The sequence below is a fragment of the Vidua chalybeata genome, chromosome 2, assembly GCF_026979565.1.
Source record: "Vidua chalybeata isolate OUT-0048 chromosome 2, bVidCha1 merged haplotype, whole genome shotgun sequence".
In the NCBI taxonomy this organism is placed as follows: domain Eukaryota; kingdom Metazoa; phylum Chordata; class Aves; order Passeriformes; family Viduidae; genus Vidua; species Vidua chalybeata.
The window spans coordinates 94,602,449-94,622,808 of NC_071531.1; the positions used below are offsets into that span (position 1 = coordinate 94,602,449).

Sequence of the window (20,360 nt, forward strand, 5' to 3'; positions counted from 1 at the left end):
CTATGGAAGTACTTTTTGGTGTATCATAAACCCATGCTGATAATTTATGTTTACATGTATTCCTAGAAGATTCAAACTCTGGTCTCTACTCATGTAGCGTATACTTATGTGGGCATACTTTAGGAAAGATATTAAAAAGATTGATTTTTCTTCTTCTGTAATAAAGAGGAAATATTAAATGTATTTCATATGCCAAAGAAAGCTTTCTGTGGTTTGAATGATTAGTAGTATTAAGTGACCTTGAAAACATAGTGGAAACTTCCAGTTCTCACTGCAGAGATCTCTGAAGCCATATTTCCAGTTCAATAATATTTTTCTCTGTCCTTATAAAATAGAGATTTATTTAATTTTGCTTAAAGTGATGCATTTAGCTTAGCACAGGAGGTACTGAATGACAGAACCAACAAAATGTAATAATGAATACTGCTTGAATGCTGCATGTTACAGATGTGTATTAACCAGAGCAAATTATTCTAATCCTATACATTCTGGCTGTAATGCCATTACATTTAGATATACTTATGTAAAGCAGGAAGGATTTGGCTGAAAGTCTCTTAAAAAATACCTGATAAAGGAGAATTAATTAATTATTTTTATTGTGTAACTATTAATGTCATGCTGAGAAATTGAATAATTAGGAAATGTTTTTAGTACTGTCACACCCCAAATATTCAAGAGTATGACATATCTAACATATTAGTTATTGGGTAATTCTTATTTGTAAGTGAGCTGTAGGGGTTTCCCTCATTTTTTTTTTTTAATAAATAAAACTGGAAGTAACAATTTTTTTCCTAGATTAGGTGTCCTAATAGGCAATGAAGGTGTTGAAGGTCACAGAAAGAGCTGCTCTAGGATCTTGGAAGATATTTATAGTTCTTGCATAATATAATATTATATGAAGAGTAGTCTTAAAAATATTAAAATTTATTTTAAAATACTTAACAAAAGCCCACAGTTCTCTGTTCATTTAAATGAAAGGTTTGAAATCCTAGATAATGAAAATTACCTGGATTGGTTACTTAGCTCGAAATCTTTGTCAGTGATAAATTATATTATCCACTTTTGCTGATTCTGGATTCCTGCTGCCAAAAGAGAACAAATTTCTTTTTTTGGTGCCTGCAGTGAAGATGTCTCCTTCTGAGCTAGATGTCTGCTGATTATGCACAGTGGAATGTAGGAGTCAGTTGCTTTAATACAGGTTTCTAGCATCATTGTAGTTTTGATGGGGCATCTCACCTGCCTCTCAGAAGGATGCAGAGTTCCTGTATACCCAACAACAAATCTACTTGTTTTGGGTAGATATTTTGCATACTTTATGGCATGACAACTTGCACTGGTAAGTATGTTTAGGAAACTCTGTCTTACCTCTAATTGACAGGCACTTGAGAAATGCTTTGTTTGAAATGGAGTTGCTTCCTAGACTGTGTTGCCTCTATTGATTAGCTCTCCATAAGCTCGGTGGGAGGTTAGAAGCTGGTCTCCTGTGGGAACTGCACTGTTGATGTATAAAATTAGGGTGAACTGAATCCTACCCTGGGAGTGGCTTTATCCAGATTCAGCCTTTCAGAGATCTACTCTGTTGAGTAGTAACACAGCTGTGCTGCACAGTTACAGTTTTATCATCAGACAAATTAACTATGCCTGAGACCAGTGAGGAATTGGGATAAATTTAGACTCAGATGATCAGTTTATTTACAATATGTTTTTGATTGTTGAATACCCAGATGTTGTGAGGTGAAGTTTTCAGGTGTCAACCATATTTACAGCTAGGTAGAGACTTGGAAAATTCCTCAACTAGCTTGAGAGTAGAAGTTGGATAATGCAGTCTACTTGTTATGGCTGAGATTTTTTTTCCTAGTACATTGGTTTAAATTAAAAAGATTCCTGTGGTTCTGTGTCATGATACTACTTACCTAACAACACTTTGAAAATGTATTGCATATTACAGACTGCTTCCCTCTGGCTAGGTTTGCTCTTTTGTGGAGTCAGTGACATTTCTTTCTGTAAGAAGCATGGATTGTTTTTATCTTGCCCAGATCTGTCTCTTTGCAGTTAGCTGTATTTTTTCAGTATTTTTATGTGCAATGCCAGTTGCATAGCTTCAAAAAATATATAATGTATTCATCAAAATCTGAACAGAAGGCATGAGGTACACAAGGATACAAAATTAGAAATAAAAAGTGAATCAGTCAACTCTAAATTAAGCATAGATATGGCTGGTTTACATCCCTACCTTTTCTTTCATTCAGAGTATAGGACATTCTCCTCTCATTTGTGTCAGTTCCAGACAAGATTTTTTTTTTTTTATCTGGAAGGCAACCAGGTCAGTCCCTGAAAGGTAGTCAGGTAGTGTAAATTAGTGGGTGCCTGCTGCAGCAGTTTGACAACAAAAATCAAAATTTCTAAGGCCTTCATACAGTAGTTGGGAAGGTGTTTTATAAACTGAGGACATGCATATTTTCAAAAAACATGTTATGATCCACGACATGTGAATTTTCTCATTTTGTCTTTAGCTAGATTTATAGATAAACTTGACTTTATGAAAGTTTAATCTTCTTTCTTCCTTGTTCCTTATCCTCTTCCTTCTTCCCTGAAGAAAGCCCTGTGTAATTGATACAACTACAAAGAAGTAGTTTCTGCTCTATCTGTTAGAAAGGCTTTTCTTGTGTTGTGTTGAAGAATGTCAGCCTGTCAGAGAGGAAGATCAATGACTTAGCAAACCCAGCACAGCTATGTAGTTTTCTCCATGCAAATCAGCACTGTGACTTTTTTTGCTTATATTTCATAGATAACTTCTGCTTCTGACTAATAGAGCTGTAATAACTGTGATGATTTGCAAGCAAATGACTGTGAAAAATATAATAATTGCTGAGGTGATGGGTTGCTAAATTTAATTTCATATTAACTTCATTTCATAAAAGATTTCTTATGACATCCACATTAGTTGCTACCAATTGATAAAATATTTTACAATGTTTAATCACCTGGATATTACATCACTTTTCTTTACCAGATAGTTTTTTAACATTAAGTGCAGGTCTGGTTGATTCAGACAGCTTATAGTCTTAGAATGCAGAAGTAGAAGTATCTGTAGTTGTTATGCTTAAGGCTTTTCTATTTTCACCTCTGTTTTCAGCATCTCATAACTCCTCCAAACCCAATGGTTCAAAATAGGTAACTCTTCCAGGATTTTGACTTCATGTTAATTTTTATTAGCCTGCCTGCAGCCACTACTGCCAGAAAGTTTATAATTTGTTGAAATGTAGAATAATGTATAAAAAAATTTGTTAAAGAAAGTTGCAGTGAAAAAATAGAGTTATGTGAAATGTAAAGTTGCTGCATTTTAAGCAGCATTTGAAATCTCCAAATGTAAGACTAGGAACCATTTTCTATAAACATTAATTTAATGTATGAAACAGAAAAATGTCATATGAATAAATTGCATCTGAAATTCTAGGCTGACTTGACAAGAAACTTGTCAGATCTGGAGAACACTACTAGAAATCATGCCAATATCTAAAATTTGACTACATGTGCTAAAGTGCCTTCAAATAATTTGCTGTCATATTAGGAAATAAGCTTATTCATGCAGACATTTTAGTAGTGTGATGTTTTCTTGTCTTCTAGGCATGTCATCTTTTATGTGGAGATACTGAAACAATTGTTAATATTAGTTAAAAATTAGTTTGATTTACTGTTACTTGCAGACAGTTACTCTGCTTCGGGGTTTTATTGCCTTCACCTGCCTTAATAAAGCACAAAGTGGGTGAGTTTTCTGCACTGACAGTTTAGTAGCACTTACTTTATTTAATGCCAAAGGAACTTCATATTGAAGTTTTCCATTTGGCAAATGCTGTTTTCTTTTAGAAGTGAAAGTTTTTCTTTTGCTTCTCCTAGTACTCAGCTTATAAAATGGGAGGTATAAATGTGATTTTTATGTGATTTATGTGATTTTAAATGAATTTTAATAAAATTTTTTAAAGTTTCAGATACTTATTTTAAATTTGGTTTTGTATCTTTCATTATTGGATTCTTGTTTCATACTGGCATTTCTTCTTAGATTCAGAATACTGAATTCATATTTGCATTTCCATTTCCTTCTGAGGTACTGGAAATACTGTTTCAGAGTGTAAAAGTATCAACTTGGTCCATAATTATTCTTAGTAGCTTTTACATTTTACATGTAAATCTGCATAGTGGAGACAAGTTGTGTGTTTAAAATCATGAGTTACGCTTTTCTTCTGGCGTTGTTTGTTTCAAATTGTTTTACAAAGAGCCTAAAAAGTCAAACTAATTTCCAAATAAAAGAATCTAAATTTTATCATTTATTTTTTACACTTAGACTATGGTTATAGCTGTTATCTTGATTTGCCACATGCATGCCTTTAATATTTTGTTAAATCATACAAAATAGGGATAATAGGATCACCCAGCCATTGCAGTATCTAAACACACAACAAAGCAGGCAACTGAGTGAAAATTATTTAAAATATCTTCTTTCTGTAATTATTTGATTTTATGTTGAGTTCATCATCAAGTTGGATCATCAAGTCCAACTGCTGGCCCTCTACAGGACACCCCAAGAGTAACACAGTGTGCCTGAGAGTATTGTTCCAACTCTTGAAGTCAGACAGGCTTGGCGCTGTGACCACTTCCCTGGGGAGCCTGTGTTGTATGACAGACATGTGCATTTAAGTTCCCAACTTAACTGTGTGGTTTAGTTCATTCCTGAACTGAGTGGCCAAACATTTCTCTCTCTGCTGGTGTTCTTCACACCCTAACTCTCAATGAGTGCTGCCTTTATGAGTAGCACCATGTATCCTTATTGAGAATGCATGGTGTTTAAAGTACAAGTTATGTCATGCTAAATAGATTTCAAAAATGTTTTTCACATCCAATATTTTTTAACATGAGCTGTGGAAGCGGGTATTACAAAAATTATTATGAGGAGAAAGTAATTGTAGTTTTTCTCTTTGTAGATAGAAAAAGTTCCACAGAGTTATTTCAAGAGCTGGGTTAGAGTGGAACTCAGTTCTTGTTAGATTTACAGCAGAGAGAAAATCAGCTCCTCTGTGATCCACGTATCATGTGATGTTATTTATGCGTGTGTGGAGATCAGATTCTGCTCTCTGTATCATGTTTTATTAATTTAAGGAGTAGAAAAATCCTGCTTTTTACATACTAAAAAAAAAAAACAAAACAGATGGAAGAATGTCACATTTGGTTATTGGTAGAACTGATAACACAGTTTTATTTCCAGAGGCAGAATTAGAAACCATTATTATTGTTATTCAAAGCTCCCAATCAGTTTGGGTTTTTTTGGCTTTTCCTTGTTTCTTGAGTTTTGGGTTTTTTTTAGTTTTTTTTCACAGTAGTACTGATAATACTTAATTCTCTGAACATGTTTACTTATTTCCTCTTATTTACTTCTGGTTTATGCCCCTATAATTTCTCTATGCTGCAGGGATGAATTGGATAAAATTATAACTTTTTTTCATTTATTTTTGTCTGGGTAAAGCAGGCTAACTCTTATTATGAGTGTATATTTTAAAAAATCTGACGCAAATGATGGGCTCTGTGAAAAATACATGCATAAAGAAATCTAAAAGCAGGAAATGCTTTAATGACTCATCCTCATGTGGGATAAGGGAGGCATCCTTTCTCTTTGCCAATTAAAAAGGATGTTATTATTTTGTATTAGGGATTTATAGTTGCTGTGCCAGATCTTGAAAGGATTAGCTTCATAGTTGATTTAATTTGAGATTGGTTTTAGTCTTTAGCAGTGCTGACTATCAGTGTCTGAGTGATGGTGGCACTGAATTGTCTATATGGAGTGATGGGCACAAAGATTAATAGACAGTAAAAAAAACTACTGAGCAATGTTTGAATTAAAAACAAGATCTACTTGTGTCTTTCTTGGCCTTGGTATATGTGTGGCTAATGTATACTTTTTAAAATTATAGGATAAATTACACCATTGTTTGCTTAAAACTACATTTTTTTAAAATAAATCTTCAACTAGGAATGAAGTAATTTAATTAGTAATGAAGTAAAAAACTGTGATGATATAAAAATTATGGTGGAAAAGCTGCTTTAGGTAGCTTTAGAACATCCTATTTAATTAATTCTGTTCAGTCTGTGTCAGATGATCATTACATCATATTGCTGTAGTTCTTACATTCTTTGTAACTGTCTGGTGGTCACATAGCCTCCAGTTCCTCCATCCTGTCTTATTTTTCCTTGCCAGTTTTGAAACCAATTTTTGAAACTAATGAAGTCTTTTGGGTAGCAGCTGTCCCAGTTTTATGATTCTAGAGCAGTGAAGCTTCCTGACCCAACTAAAATGCAAGGAATAAATAGTACTAGAGAAGGGAAAATGACACTTTACCTGCTTGGCACATAGCCTGCAAGCAGCAACTCCTTTGGTCTCCTTTGCATGTTGAAGAACCCTTTTCAAGGTTGTTGCAAATCTTCAGGGAAATGAGCAGGCAAATGAAGTAGTATAAAACTCATGTGTCTTTGAAGAGGTTCCCAGTTAAATTGGGATCTCTTCTTTTTGACATGTCCTTTCAATTTCTGTTACAGAAATGTTTTGCAGACCTCCCCATTGTCTGTATTCTGTTTCCATAATTACAGTCTTTCAGAAAGGACAAAGTGTCAATTTTTCTTTTTTAGTCCTGATTTTCAGATATTGTCTGATATTGATTCCCAATAAGGTGTAGGAGGGAAGAGGGTGTACAAAGAAACTTCTGTGATGCAGTTAGGGAAATTGAATCCACATTAAATTAGGGGGAAAATAGCTAAATTGCATAAAAATGTAATATTTGTATATTTATTAGATAAAATTGGCTTGTTGATAACAAGCACACCATTGCTAAAAATTCATGCAATATTTAATATAATTGCATCTAGTATTAAAAAAAAATCAACTGATTTCTGTTTTGACAATGGAAAACAGATGTTTTATGGGGCTACTGGAATTAATTAATATAAACTGGTCATATCTTTAAAGCCTATCTGATTGACTTTTTTACTACAGTACCCTTAGTGCTCTTACAAACAGTGAATGGAGACCTTGAGATTTATTTGCTTTTTCTGAAGAGTACACATTCCACTCCTAAACAGAAGAAAACTTGAGTGTATTAGCCATTCTTTTTGTTCCTCCTAGTGAAACAAATATACCTTTCCTTAAGGTTTTTCCTTGTTACAAACTTGAATTACTGTGTGTAAAGCAGTGGCTTCACTTCAAAAGGTGTCACCAAAGACAATTAGAAAATCTTCATTAAGAAGTTGTATTCATCTGGATTGGAAATAATAATGGGACAATAGACTGTTTTTAAACTTTGATCTGTGTTTATCAGTGTAAGATGCAATGGATGATGGAAAAATAATTTAAGTTGCATTTATTTTTACTGTACAAAATTTAGGACAATCTATGCCCTGCATTGTCTGAAAAGCAGGAACTTAACAAAAGAATTTCCAGTTCAATATTTATGAAAAAGGAGAATGGAAAAGACAATAGGAATAGTTGCAAATTGCTACAGTTGCGCAATGTCTGAGGTTTTTAGATATTTCTGTTTTCATAGTATACTTCATCAAGCACAGATGTTTAAAGAGTTATGGGTTGCATTTTTTTCCCCTGGTTTAAATTGAGTATTTTCTTTAGATAGCAGTTTATTTTTGGTTAAATGGCTTTAGTTTCTGCTACAGGTAACGGCTACCACTAGTATTTAATAAATCCTTTCTCTGTTGGTTTTCATTCAGATGGTATTTAACATAGTGATTTAGTCATTCCAAGTTGTCTATCATGTATTTGTCAATTTATTACTATCACCTTATTATTATTTTTCATCTTCCTTTTTCTTTTAAAAAAAGAAGTAAAATATAATATGGATTTCTTTTTTTTTCCAAGTGAAGCATCTTAAATATATAGTGTTGAAAAATGTGATTCTGAAAGTTTAAAAATTATATCATTTGCAAATATGAACTTTTATATAAGAGTAGAGTACTAAATCTGTTGTAGGAACTGTGATTTCCTTAAGAAGCTGCAGTGATTAAAGGAATTAGTTTATATTTAAAAGTGCTATATTTTGTTTCTTCCAGATGGTCCTCGGCCCTCCCAAAAAGAAATCATATCATTAAGGGCGTTTATGCTTCTGTTCTTGAAACAACTTATATTGAAGGTAAAGTGGTCTGTTCCAGAGTGAAAACATTGGCATCTGTTATATACTTGTAATAGTATCTTTCATAGTAGAAAATTGTTAATACCTGTCCAGTATTGTCTTTTTCTGGTTAATTTAATGTTCATACACATCCTTCTAATTAACTGAGAAGTAGTAAATCCATACAAAATTTCTTATTAACCTCTGCCATGTATATTTTATTAAATGTTCAGTATATTTCTATTTTATATATAAAATATGTTTTATGAAATTTACAATTAAATTGTCATGTTTTTTAAATTTTTAATAAAATGGTCAAATGAAAAAGATAATTGCAGTTGTCAAGCTAATTATTGCTTTATCCTTCTTGTTGGTTCTACCACTGGTAGAAATGTTCTCTCTGGTAGAATGCTCTCTGTTACAGCTGAATGCTACTCTTTGAGGGATAATCTGCCACTTAAGACTAGACTGAAAACCAATATTTTCTGTCCTGTCTCACAAACTGGAGGAGTAACAGTAATAGTTTATAGTTTCTGAGGGCCCACACTGAAAGGATCTGACCTCATACTTTTTTGAACTGCCAATGTGCTAAAGAAAAGTGGTAGAATAATAGAGAAAATTTAGTCTTTTAGGTTCAAATAAAAAACCTGTAGAATTATTTGACTAGGTCCAAGGTTTGCTTATACAAACCTGAGGAATGTATTTTCTCTGAATAATGGCCCTTTTTTTTTTCCTTAGGATCGAGGAGTGAAAGAAGATGAACTGCAGAGCATATTAAATTACTTATTAACAATGCATGAGGTACATTTCTGTAATTACCTGCCTTTTATTGTAACTAATTGTACCAGTTCTGTGGGAAGCTTGTTGTTGATGTTAGTTTGTAGAATAACATTGGTGCTTGTCATACAGGATGAAAATATTCATGATGTGCTGCAGCTGCTAGTGGCACTGATGTCCGAACATCCAGCATCCATGATTCCTGCCTTTGATCAGAGAAATGGGATACGGTAAGACAGTGAAGTGAGAAAATACCTTAAAAGTAGTTCCAGTATCATCACTTTCCAGTTTGCTTCTTTTTCACATAAATATCACACTTGCTGATCTTTTAAACTTCAATTTCATTAACTTAGGCTTTATTTTTTGACAAAATGAGTGATTTCAACATGTCGGAGGAAAAAAAGAATTTCCACTTAAGATAATCATTATGATATTTCAAAGAAACTGCACTGTTTTACTTGCTTCTCAATCTCAAATAGAATGTGGAATTAACAGGATGCATCAGATAGCCATGTATCTATCTCAGTATAATTTTAAATATTCTTTCTTTGTATGTTTAACATTCTCTGGGGAGAAGAAGAAGAAAACAAGAAATCATGCCATAACCTCTCAAATTCTGTCTGAAAAAAGTAGAATTAATGTGTTTATCTCTTTGGCTGTAAAATTAATACCTGATAATTCCCAAAGAAGTGTTGTGTTATATTTGGTGGGGTTTTATGCCTAATTTGGTAATATATTTTTTTTCAGGCACTAATAATTTTCATGTTAATAATTTAATATGTACTATGAATTTTATTTTGTGCTGTTCTGAAAATACTTTTGAAAATGCAAGGGGCTTGTAAAAGGGAAAAAGACCCACACCATCTACTACATTATAGATTCAGCTTCATTTTGCCTAAATGCTAAGCTCTATGTACAAAGATATGTACTTAAAACTGTTTGAATGACAATGCTTATTGAAGGGAAGACTCGTGGTTAGGACTTTGCTTTCTGTCTATAGTTTGTATTCAAACAGAATTCTGTTCCTCTCATTTTTCAAAGAAGGGTAAGTCTGATCTGAAGACTGGAGCCGTCTTTATGTAACATTTGTGGTACTGATATTAAAAGTGTTTGAAGGTGCAGTCTTTGTTTGAAAATCTGTGTTGTAGAAGTGGGGAGAATACACCAAATCACAACTTTTAAGAGCTTAGAGAACACCCAAAAGTTTAAAAGCACCCCCAAAGCCTTACATGAAATTAGGGGTTCCTTTGCCTTAGATGTCAGAGGACAAAAACCCCAGGGTTCATTTAGTAATAGCAAAAGTCATTTTAAAAGAGGAAAATACTGTCTGAAAAAGCACTCTTTAGTGGAGAACGACTAGAAAGAATGATTAAAAGCTGAAGCCAAGCTAATTCTAATGGGAAACTAAAATATAAATTCAAACAGAACAGTGCAGGGCAAGGGTGATGTTTTCTGTCTTGGTGACTTCAGATCAAGGCTGGTTTCCTTTCTGAAAGACTGCATAATTTGTGCTTAAACCTATAATATTAATTAAATATTTAATAATTAGATTAGTTGATATTTGAGGCACTTTTTTTTTATCCAGGATTTAAAAATAGAGGGTGTAGTGAAAGGAGATTTTTTACTAGCATCCAGGTACTCCAGGATATGACCTAATGTGTTCCAGTCTGCTTCTCTTGTCCTAAGCTTCCACTGATTAGACTGTCTTTTATTTGGTTGTTCCAAGGGGGAAGTATAGGATAAGATATTTCTTTTGGTTATAAAACATTGAACTGAACCAAGCTACACAATGTGTCCAACCTCAAGAATTCATTATCAAACTCTTACGCTGCACTTGATTCTTTCAGTATATCCTATTTTGTGTAAATAGTTGTTTTTACTTATTTCTTAATAAATATTCTTGCCATATTTACAAGCCATAAAAGCCATATACGTGATGTTTAGTGATACAATCTCTATATGTGATGTTTGAGCTTGATTTTTTTTTTCTGTTTTAGAGTAATTTATAAGTTATTGGCTTCCAAAAGTGAAAGTATATGGGTGCAAGCTTTGAAGGTCCTTGGATATTTTCTTAAACATTTGGGTCATAAGTAAGTTTCATTTTAAAATTTTTGTAGTGGTGTATTCAAGTTCACAATTCTTCCTGTCTTTGTCATGATTACTGTATATCCTTTGTCAGTCTTTAGAAATTACTTCAAAGTATTAGGTTTTCTGATTAATAATTTGTACACTCTTTGCTTTATAAATCAGTTTTTTTTTTTCCCATTAACTTGGTATTACTATGATGTTTGAAGCACGTTGCTTGTCTTTCAGATATTCAATATGGTGGAACTCAAGTGTTAAAACAAGAGAAAAACATTTGACAGAAATACATCTTATAACTATATATTGCATGTTCAGCTAAAGTTAACAGGAAACACATGAGTGTGATCTAAAATTTGCTCTGGAATTATCAGTGTCACTGCAATAAAATTTTCAGGGCAGCATTTCTAAAAATAGTTTTAGAAGGATGGGAAAATGAAATAGAACATTTTATTGACATGGGAATGTTTCAGAAGGAAAAGCAGATGCATCAAACAAGTGGTGTTTAAAAAAGTTGGTAAGGTCATATCTCTGTGCAAGAAATACTCACTGAGAAAATGTGGCAGTAAGAAATATTCCCTTTTAAAAAGACCTGATGTCACGAAATGGGTTTACTTGGTCTGATCTTCCATATTATAATGTCAAGAAAGCACTAACAATCATGCAGTGCTGCATAGCCTGCTGTTGCTCATTTTTCCCCTTCTACATGTGGTGTTAAGATCCCTGCTGGGATTAGCCCAAAATGGCATTTTAGTGAGAGACTGTGTATTATAAAAATTAACCACATGCTTCACAAGAGACTTCATCGTGTAAGCCTCATTTGAAAGGAAAGGAGATAGAGTCCAGCCAGAGTGTGGTTGAGACATTGTTAGAAATGCTTTTCTCAGTAAGATCAATAAAGTATGACTGTATAATTGAGAGACAGTTAGCTGAGAATATGCTTCTAAGTGGGATTTTTCCTTTGGGATCCAGCAAGTCGAATACTGTTCTGGGAATTAATAAAGCAAATTCATAGTCCACTCAAGAATCTCCAAGGACTTTTAAAACATTACTTAGTAAAACTCATTCACATTGATAGGAGTTGGTTTAAGTATGATATACCAGATGAAGGTTTGACTTGTCAGAAGCCTGGTTGTATCCAGAGAAGTACATTTGTTTAAAATATTTATCCAGAAAATCAATCAGTGATGCACCTATGTCCTGGGTGCATCAGCATCGCCAACCAGGCAAGGGAGGTGATTGTCCTGCTCTGCTCTGCACTGGGGAGGCCTCACCTCGAGTGCTGGAGGCACTTCTGGGTGCCACAATATAAGCACGACATTAAGCTATTGGAGAGTGTCCAAAGGAGGGCAACAAAGATAATGAAGGGCCTTGAGGGGAAGCTGTGTGAGGAGATGCTGAGGTCACTTGGTCTGTTCAGCCTTGAGGAGACTGAGGGGAGACCTTACTGCAGTTACAGCTTCCTTGTGAGGGGCAGAGCAGAGACAGGCACTGATCTCTTCTCTGTGGTGACCAGTGACAAGACTCAAGGAAACAGCATGAAGCTGAATCAGGGGAGGTTTAGGATGGATATCAGGAAAAAGTTTTTCACCCAGAGGGTGTCTGGGCACTGGAACAGGCTCCCCAGGGAAGTGGTCACAGCACTAGCCTGGCAGAGTTCAAGAAATGTTTGGACAATGCTCTCAGGCACACGGTGTGATTCTTGGAGATGGTGCTATGCGGGGCCAGTTGTTGGATTCAGTGATCCTTGTCGGTCCCTCCTAACTCAGCATATTCTATGATTCTATGGTTACAAGAAAGGAGAATTTTCAGAAGCTGAAATTTTAATTTAACATCTACTTGCAATTATGGATATATCAATGCAATTTCCATTGTTGAGTGAACATATGTACTTAGCAAAAATTAACTTTATTTTTCATGTAATTGGAGTGATTGAAATCCCCTTGAATACTCTGTGTAACATTCAAAGTTTTTTTTAATTTTTAGACCTCTGAACATCTGCAAATGTGCATATTTTATGTAGATTTCAGCAAGTAAAAACACCCTTCCATTTCATGTTTTACAGCTAGTGCTTGTGACTTTTTGTTCACATACATATGTGTGCATACACATGACTTTATAAAATGGCAGTCAACCACAAAAATTACAAAGTACTTACACTCCTGTTTCACAGTACAGGAAACAGATACTGCCTTGTAATACACTGAAGCAAAATCACATAAAGAGATGTTACGTGATTTATGAAATCTAAACCAATACAATATTACTAACAAATGTACAGGTACTAAACAAATTACTGTTGCTGCAGTTCATATATATATGCATCTCAGGTGAAGCTGTAGAATTGAAGTCATTGATTCTCAGAAATTACCAGTAATGTGTTAGATGAGAGCCTGAATAACTTAATTGATTTTTCTTTGTGATCTGTGATGATAGACTACTTTGTCTAACCTTAGCAGCTGACAAAATCCTCGTTTTTTTCCTTCTCTGCCATATTTGATTTTTTCTATGCCACCACTTGAAATAATAGTCCCTTTTTTACTTGTGGGTTTTACGCACACATTTAAACCTCCCAATGGATCTCTATTTCTGTCTGCTAAATCATACCTTAAAAGGTTGAATACCTGTAGGTTTTCTCATAATTAACTCATGAACCACCTTCTGTGCATATAAAAGTACACACTGTGTGTTGTAAGTTTTTGCCACTCTCTTTTATGGTACTTACTTTGAAAATTATAAAATAATCTATTAATTTCAAAAGTTCTAGAATGAACCTATTTAATTTGTGTTATTTTCACTGGTAATCATGAAAACACAGTTTCTTAGCTTTTGAATGCATAAAATTTTAGAAATGTTACTGTATCCTATTTAAAATTTTTCTGCTGCTTTAATATAGATTATTATTTATTTTGAAAAATTATTTTTATTTACTACTATATTTATTTATTACTACTATAATGTTTATTTCATATCAATTATACTAGTAGGTAAATTTAATGATGCAAAGTATGAGGAGTACTCAATTTTAAAAGGGTGGAGTTTAGGGACAAGAAGAGTTCATTGATGTGAGCTGCTTCCTTTTCCACCTTTTAAAGATTTGAGTAGTTTTGGATCCCACATGTGAAATATACTCCAATCACGTAGAATTTAATGACTTTTCAGGGTTTTATTTCTTTTTCATTGCAATGTGTTGTTCCAGGATTGAATTATTTTGGCTTCATGAGAAAATGATAAAGAAGAAAGGTGGTACTGAAAAATCCACATATCTATATTAGTATTAACACATACAGATTGCTTGAGCAATCTAAGAGAGGCTGGCCCAGATCACCCACTGTGGTTGCTTCCAATCTAACCAGTTCTGTGATTAATATTGGAAAATATGAAGCTGGATTGTCCTGAGTTCTTGTGATGTGACAAAAGGTGTGTTCTTCAGTGATAACATTTTAACCAGCCTGTGCACATCTTGAACTTTCTTACCCTGAGTAAGATAGTAGGAGAATGGTGTGTGATTTATTTTATACAAAACCCCTCCTAAATACAACATTGTTTTCTGAGAGCCTTTGTATATTTGTACAATTGCATTCATTGTGGGAAATATCTTAAATATATATAAAATAGCAAACTTGGGAGCTTTCTAGTACAGCAGCAAAATATTTGGCCTTTGGGTTTTATCTTGCATTGACTTAAAATGCTCATCATGCTTGACATGTGCCTAATGGTTTTGTTTTCTCTTACAGGAGAAAGGTTGAAATCATGCATACTCACAGTCTTTTCACACTTCTTGGAGAAAGGTTGATGCTGCACACAAATACAGTGACCGTTACAACATATAACACGCTTTATGAGGTACAAATTGTTAAATGTAAAGATTGTTGGGTCTGCTGTAAATATCATGACTTAAAATATCTGTGCTCTATAATATCCTGATTTTGAAGACTTTTGAGAAAAATTTTATAAATTTTGAGAAAGAAATTTTTTAGAAATTTGAGAAATTTTGAGAAAATTTTCTCCTGGGTTCACAATGTATTTTGCCATGTTTTAGATGTTTTTATTAACAATGTCATAATTTTTACATAGGCTGTATAAAACTTCCCACTTTTGATGGAAGAGATCCTGTTCCTTAGGATGCTCATTACTTTTCACAAAAAAAAACCAAACAACAACAAAAAAAAAGCCCCCCAAAAAAAACCCAAAAAAACCCACAACAGATTCCAATTGCTCATACTTCTCTATTGTTTGGAGAGTTGTTTCCATTTAAATGGAAAGTGCTGAAGTCAGAGATGCCTCTCTTTTCTTTTTCATGTCACTTATTTTACATTTACAAAATTTTGAAGAGTGCTGTTTTTTTCCTTTTTTAACTATGCCAAATGATAACTAACACAGCCCTCTTATGTAGCAGATACTGCTTGAGGCAAATAAGTATGACTCCAAAGCATTCATCTGTTCTACCATGTTCTTGTAGAAGCTTCAGTTTTGATGATGAGCAAATTTGTACAAGCAAAATATTGAGAACATCAATTTGGTTGAAACACATGTCTTCATGCTTGCACACATAAAGCTCATGTCTCATCTTCAGTTATTACTAAAATGGTGACTTAGAATAGAATCTCTTGTAATTTCTGAAAATCATATGCACTAAAATATTTTAAGAATACTAAATAGTATAAATAAATACTAAATACTAAAAAGTATTTTTTTTAGTCACAAACATATTTAATGACTAGATGTTCGGAATAGGTTCCAGAAAAGAAAAAAGAGACTAGAGGAGCACTTGGTTTTCAGGGTTCTGAGTAATGTATAAAATTATTCCCCTATGACTGTAAAAACCTAAACGTTATCTATTTGCCAGTGACTTAGATCCAAGTTCTTTTTTACTGTACATTACCTTTTATGGTTTGGCCACTTGAGTCTCAGAGTCTAGTTCCTGCATTCAGTTTTCTGAAAGCTTCTATGATTGGTATTCTCAGAAAATGCATAACTCATTGACAAAATCAAAGTCCTCGTGGAGTTCAGCATCCACAGGCATTTACATTTTAAAAAATAGAGGAAAAGAGAAAAAAGAGGTTAAGTGGTCTAAGTCTTGAAGATTTGCTAAGAAACTGATGCTAAGGAACAGGTGTTTTCCATATTATCTCATCTAAAGCAAGGGCATATTTGCATTCTATTTTAAAAATCAATATGTAAAGATTTATTCTAATATTATGTTTATAACTGACATTAGTTTGATTATTTTTTAATGAGAGAGCTGAAGTTCCTCTTTAAAATAAATATTGCTAGTGAAATTACTCAGTTTTGAAATGCATTTACTTGAATGTATTTACTGAGAATTCTGTGTTGATATCAATGAATTTTTAGCTTGTTCTTAAAAAAAAAGTTGCATACACACATCCAGTGACAGGTATCCCAGCGTGAAAGGTTTGCAGTGTTGCCCCAGTACAGATTAATTAGGCTGTCAGGTACAATTCAAGCAACAGGAGAATGTTCTGTCTTCCTCATTTTGTGAAGCCCCAGGATTATTCCTGTGGAATGCTAACTCTGACTCTTACTCTTTACGAGCTGGTGGAAACCAAACCCAGTTTTACGAATTACTTGGTTTGGTTTTGATGAAACATATGAGAATAATTGTTGATGTATGTAGCTTGTGAAAGATATTTTGATGTATGAGTATGTAACAATATGAGAAATATGAATGGAATGTCTTTAAAATACCGTTCTTATATATTTAGGCATTGATCTCAAAGTTTAGCTAATCAGCTACAACCATGAAGATCTTTATCCCTGCATAGAGAAATTTCTTTGTTCTGTTCTTCAAGATTTAAAATATTTTACCTAATTTTTTATATGATGTTGCATGTGACCATGGTAAATGTTCTTAACAAATTTTAAAATTAACAAAGAAATAGTGTAGTGTATGATTAAAAATGGTAAAAGGAAGTTAATATTCTGTTTTAGATTTTGACAGAACAAGTATGCACCCAAGTTGTTCATAAACCTCATCCAGAGCCAGATTCAACAGTGAAAATTCAGAATCCAAGTAAGGACAATATATTATGTTTGTTTAATAATTGTGTCACCTAGGGGTTTTTTTGAAATGATGGTTCAGAAAGTGAGAACAATTTATTCATGTATCTTAGATACATATGGGTTGCAGTTACCTTTTACATTAATGGCTGTTAGCAACTATTTATTTTTTTAAACATTGGTAAAGTGCTTTACATAACAAATTTATTCTTTCAAAGTGATTCTTAAGGTGGTGGCTACGCTGTTAAAAAACTCCACACCAAGTGCAGAGCTGATGGAAGTTCGACGTTTGTTCTTATCTGATATGATAAAACTCTTTAGTAATAGCCGTGAAAACAGAAGGTATGTCAACACAAATAGTATTTTCTCCTCATTGATTTCTGGGTAATAGCAATTTGTTATACTCTGTGTAGAGTTTTAGAGTCTGTAATAAATTATATATATTTAAAATAAATTTAATACATTTGTGGTAACATTTCTTAGTTCAGTAACTAATACTGGATTCTTCTCTATAGTATATTTTAATTATTTATTCATATTGAAGTATTTTAAAGTTTATTCCTAACATTGGATTGATGTTAAGAGTTTATGTTCCTCCCATCTTAACCATCGTAATGTTAAAATAAAGAAGCTTTGTTTGGATATATTTTGAACTAATTATTTCACTTTAGATGTTTACTTCAGTGTTCAGTGTGGCAGGACTGGATGTTTTCACTGGGATACATTAATCCTAAGAACTCTGAAGAGCAGAAGATCACAGAGATGGTTTACAACATTTTCCGTATTCTCTTGTACCATGCAATAAAATATGAATGGGGAGGCTGGAGAGTGTGGGTGGATACTCTTTCTATAGCCCATTCCAAGGTAAGAAACAGCTCTTAGATGTTTTTTTTTAAATACTGGTAACCCCCAAAGGCTGTAGCAATGTAGCAGTATAAGATGTAAAGTGATTTAGTGCCATCTGGTGGCTTTCACTACTCATGTCAAGGTGGCTTTTTTTCTTGTCAAACACTTTGTAAGCTGTACTTAATATGTTCCTAAAAATCTCACTACATTTTGCTCAGTTCATCTAGCGTACATTCATCCACGTAATCTGTTCTTTTCTTTTTAAGGTCACATATGAAGCTCACAAGGAATATCTAGCAAAAATGTATGAAGAATATCAAAGGCAAGAGGAAGAAAACATAAAAAAGGGGAAGAAGGGAAATGTGAGCACCATCTCAGGTCTTTCCTCTCAGACAACAGGAGCAAAAGGTGGAATGGAAATTCGAGAGATAGAAGATCTTTCACAAAGTCAAAGCCCAGAAAGTGAAACAGATTATCCCGTCAATACAGATACGAGGGACTTGCTCATGGCTACAAAGGTGTCAGATGATGTGCTTGGAACTGCTGAGAGACCTGGAGGAGGAGGAGTGCATGTGGAAGTTCATGACCTTTTAGTTGATATAAAAGCTGAAAAAGTAGAAGCTACTGAAGTAAAACTTGATGATATGGATTTGTCACCAGAGACACTGGGAACTGGAGAAAATGGTGCACTGGTAGAAGTAGAATCTCTTCTAGATAATGTATATAGTGCAGCAGTTGAGAAGCTCCAAAACAATGTTCATGGAAGTGTGGGTATTATTAAGAAGAATGAGGAAAAAGATAATGGTCCGTTAATAACTCTGGCTGATGAGAAAGATGAACCTTCTACTAACAATACCTCATTTCTCTTTGATAAAATACCTAGTCAGGAGGAGAAACTTCTTCCTGAACTTTCAAGTAATCACATTGCCATTCCAAATGTGCAAGAGACACAGATGCATCTCGGTGTAAATGATGATTTGGGATTGCTTGCACATATGACAGGTAGTGTAGATATAACTTGTGCTTCAAGTATAATAGAGGACAAAGAGTTCAAGATTCACACCACTTCAGATGGAATGAATAGCATTTCTGAGAGGGAGTTGTCTTCATCATCTAAAGGATTAGAATATGCTGAAATGACTGCCACAACTCTTGAGACAGAGTCTTCTGGTAGCAAAACTGTACCTAATGTTGATGCAGGAAGTATAATATCAGATACAGAAAGATCTGATGATGGTAAGGAGGCAGGGAAGGAGATACGGAAGATCCAGACTACTACAACAACACAGGTAAATTTCAAGTAGCCATGTATGTGTCTAATGTAATCACTGCTCATTGCTGAGGGGGAGATTAACAGTATGAGATCTGAGAGATATTTGAAGCATATTTCTTTAATTATATGAAAAATGTACATCTTCTAGGACCATTGTCTCTGAAAATGTCATAATGTGAAATCTTTCCTAACTGTATAGAAAATATATATTGCATGTACTAGTTAAATAACAGTTATTTCCTACTAAAATCAACAATAAACTACAATGAATTGGTTTAAATATATGGGCGTTAATCTCTCTTTTAAATAATGTTCTTAAAAAGAATTATCAACTGAGCAGATCAATTATCAACAGAATTGTTGTGCTGATCAACATTAATTGTTGTGTTAATCAACAGATTAATGTGGGCATTAATCTCTCTTTTAAATAATGTTCTTAAAGCAGATCAATTATCAACAGAAATTCATCTTCTAATCTCTTCTTTGGGTGCTACGAACTCTAAGTTGTCCATAGTTAAATACGTTTTCTTAAAATGAAGTTAACGGTAATAAAAAAAATTGAAGTCGTTATTAAATAAAATATAAATGGAGAAATATTGTTTTCTTGAATAATGAGAACTTTTATTTTAACATGTTTAGAGTGGAGCTGGTGGTTGGAGTTTTGATTGCTGTAGGTGTGATAACTGCCTCCTCGTTAGATTTGATCTCCTTGAGACAACTGAAAACACCGAAAATTACTTAAAGACCAGGCACCTAAGTGGAGATACTTACATGTTTCATGCTTGTTAATGCAGTGGCAATGCACATCAAAGCCCGTGCTTGCAGATGCAGTATTATTTGCTAGATAAAAGCTCCTCTGTTTTGTTAAAGTTGTTATGCTGTTGTTGCTGCCATCATGAGGGTTACCTGAAGTTGAACCTGAAGGAGAATGTATTTGACTGGAGTTGCTAACCTCAAATTCTCTAAAAACAGGTCTACAATTATCTTCCTGCCTTATTTGTAAGAAATAACTCTCTTTTATTCAAATGGACTGAAAGAAAGCAAACAAATTGTGTGACAAAGATGGGAACTACTGCTTACTCCTAAGAACAGTTAAAGCCTTTATTAATAATAGATCAAATATTGAATTCAAAAATATATATCATGAATATATCAAATTCACTCTTTCCTATGTTTGTAACTAGAAAAATACAGAAAAT

The 20,360-nt window shown here is 33.6% G+C and overlaps 1 protein-coding gene across 2 annotated transcripts in view; it reads left to right on the forward strand.

Annotated features, from left to right (window-relative positions):
* Window positions 1-20,360, forward strand: part of NBEA (neurobeachin) — a 454,830-nt gene that overhangs the window by 121,919 nt on the left and 312,551 nt on the right. For both annotated transcript variants that reach the window (XM_053932002.1, XM_053932009.1), the window contains exons 14-22: window positions 8,104-8,183; window positions 8,901-8,963; window positions 9,072-9,169; window positions 10,937-11,029; window positions 14,759-14,867; window positions 16,974-17,055; window positions 17,261-17,384; window positions 17,714-17,906; window positions 18,155-19,177. In XM_053932002.1, the coding sequence (XP_053787977.1) occupies window positions 8,104-8,183; window positions 8,901-8,963; window positions 9,072-9,169; window positions 10,937-11,029; window positions 14,759-14,867; window positions 16,974-17,055; window positions 17,261-17,384; window positions 17,714-17,906; window positions 18,155-19,177 (1,865 nt within the window). The remainder of the gene's footprint in view (window positions 1-8,103; window positions 8,184-8,900; window positions 8,964-9,071; window positions 9,170-10,936; window positions 11,030-14,758; window positions 14,868-16,973; window positions 17,056-17,260; window positions 17,385-17,713; window positions 17,907-18,154; window positions 19,178-20,360) is intronic.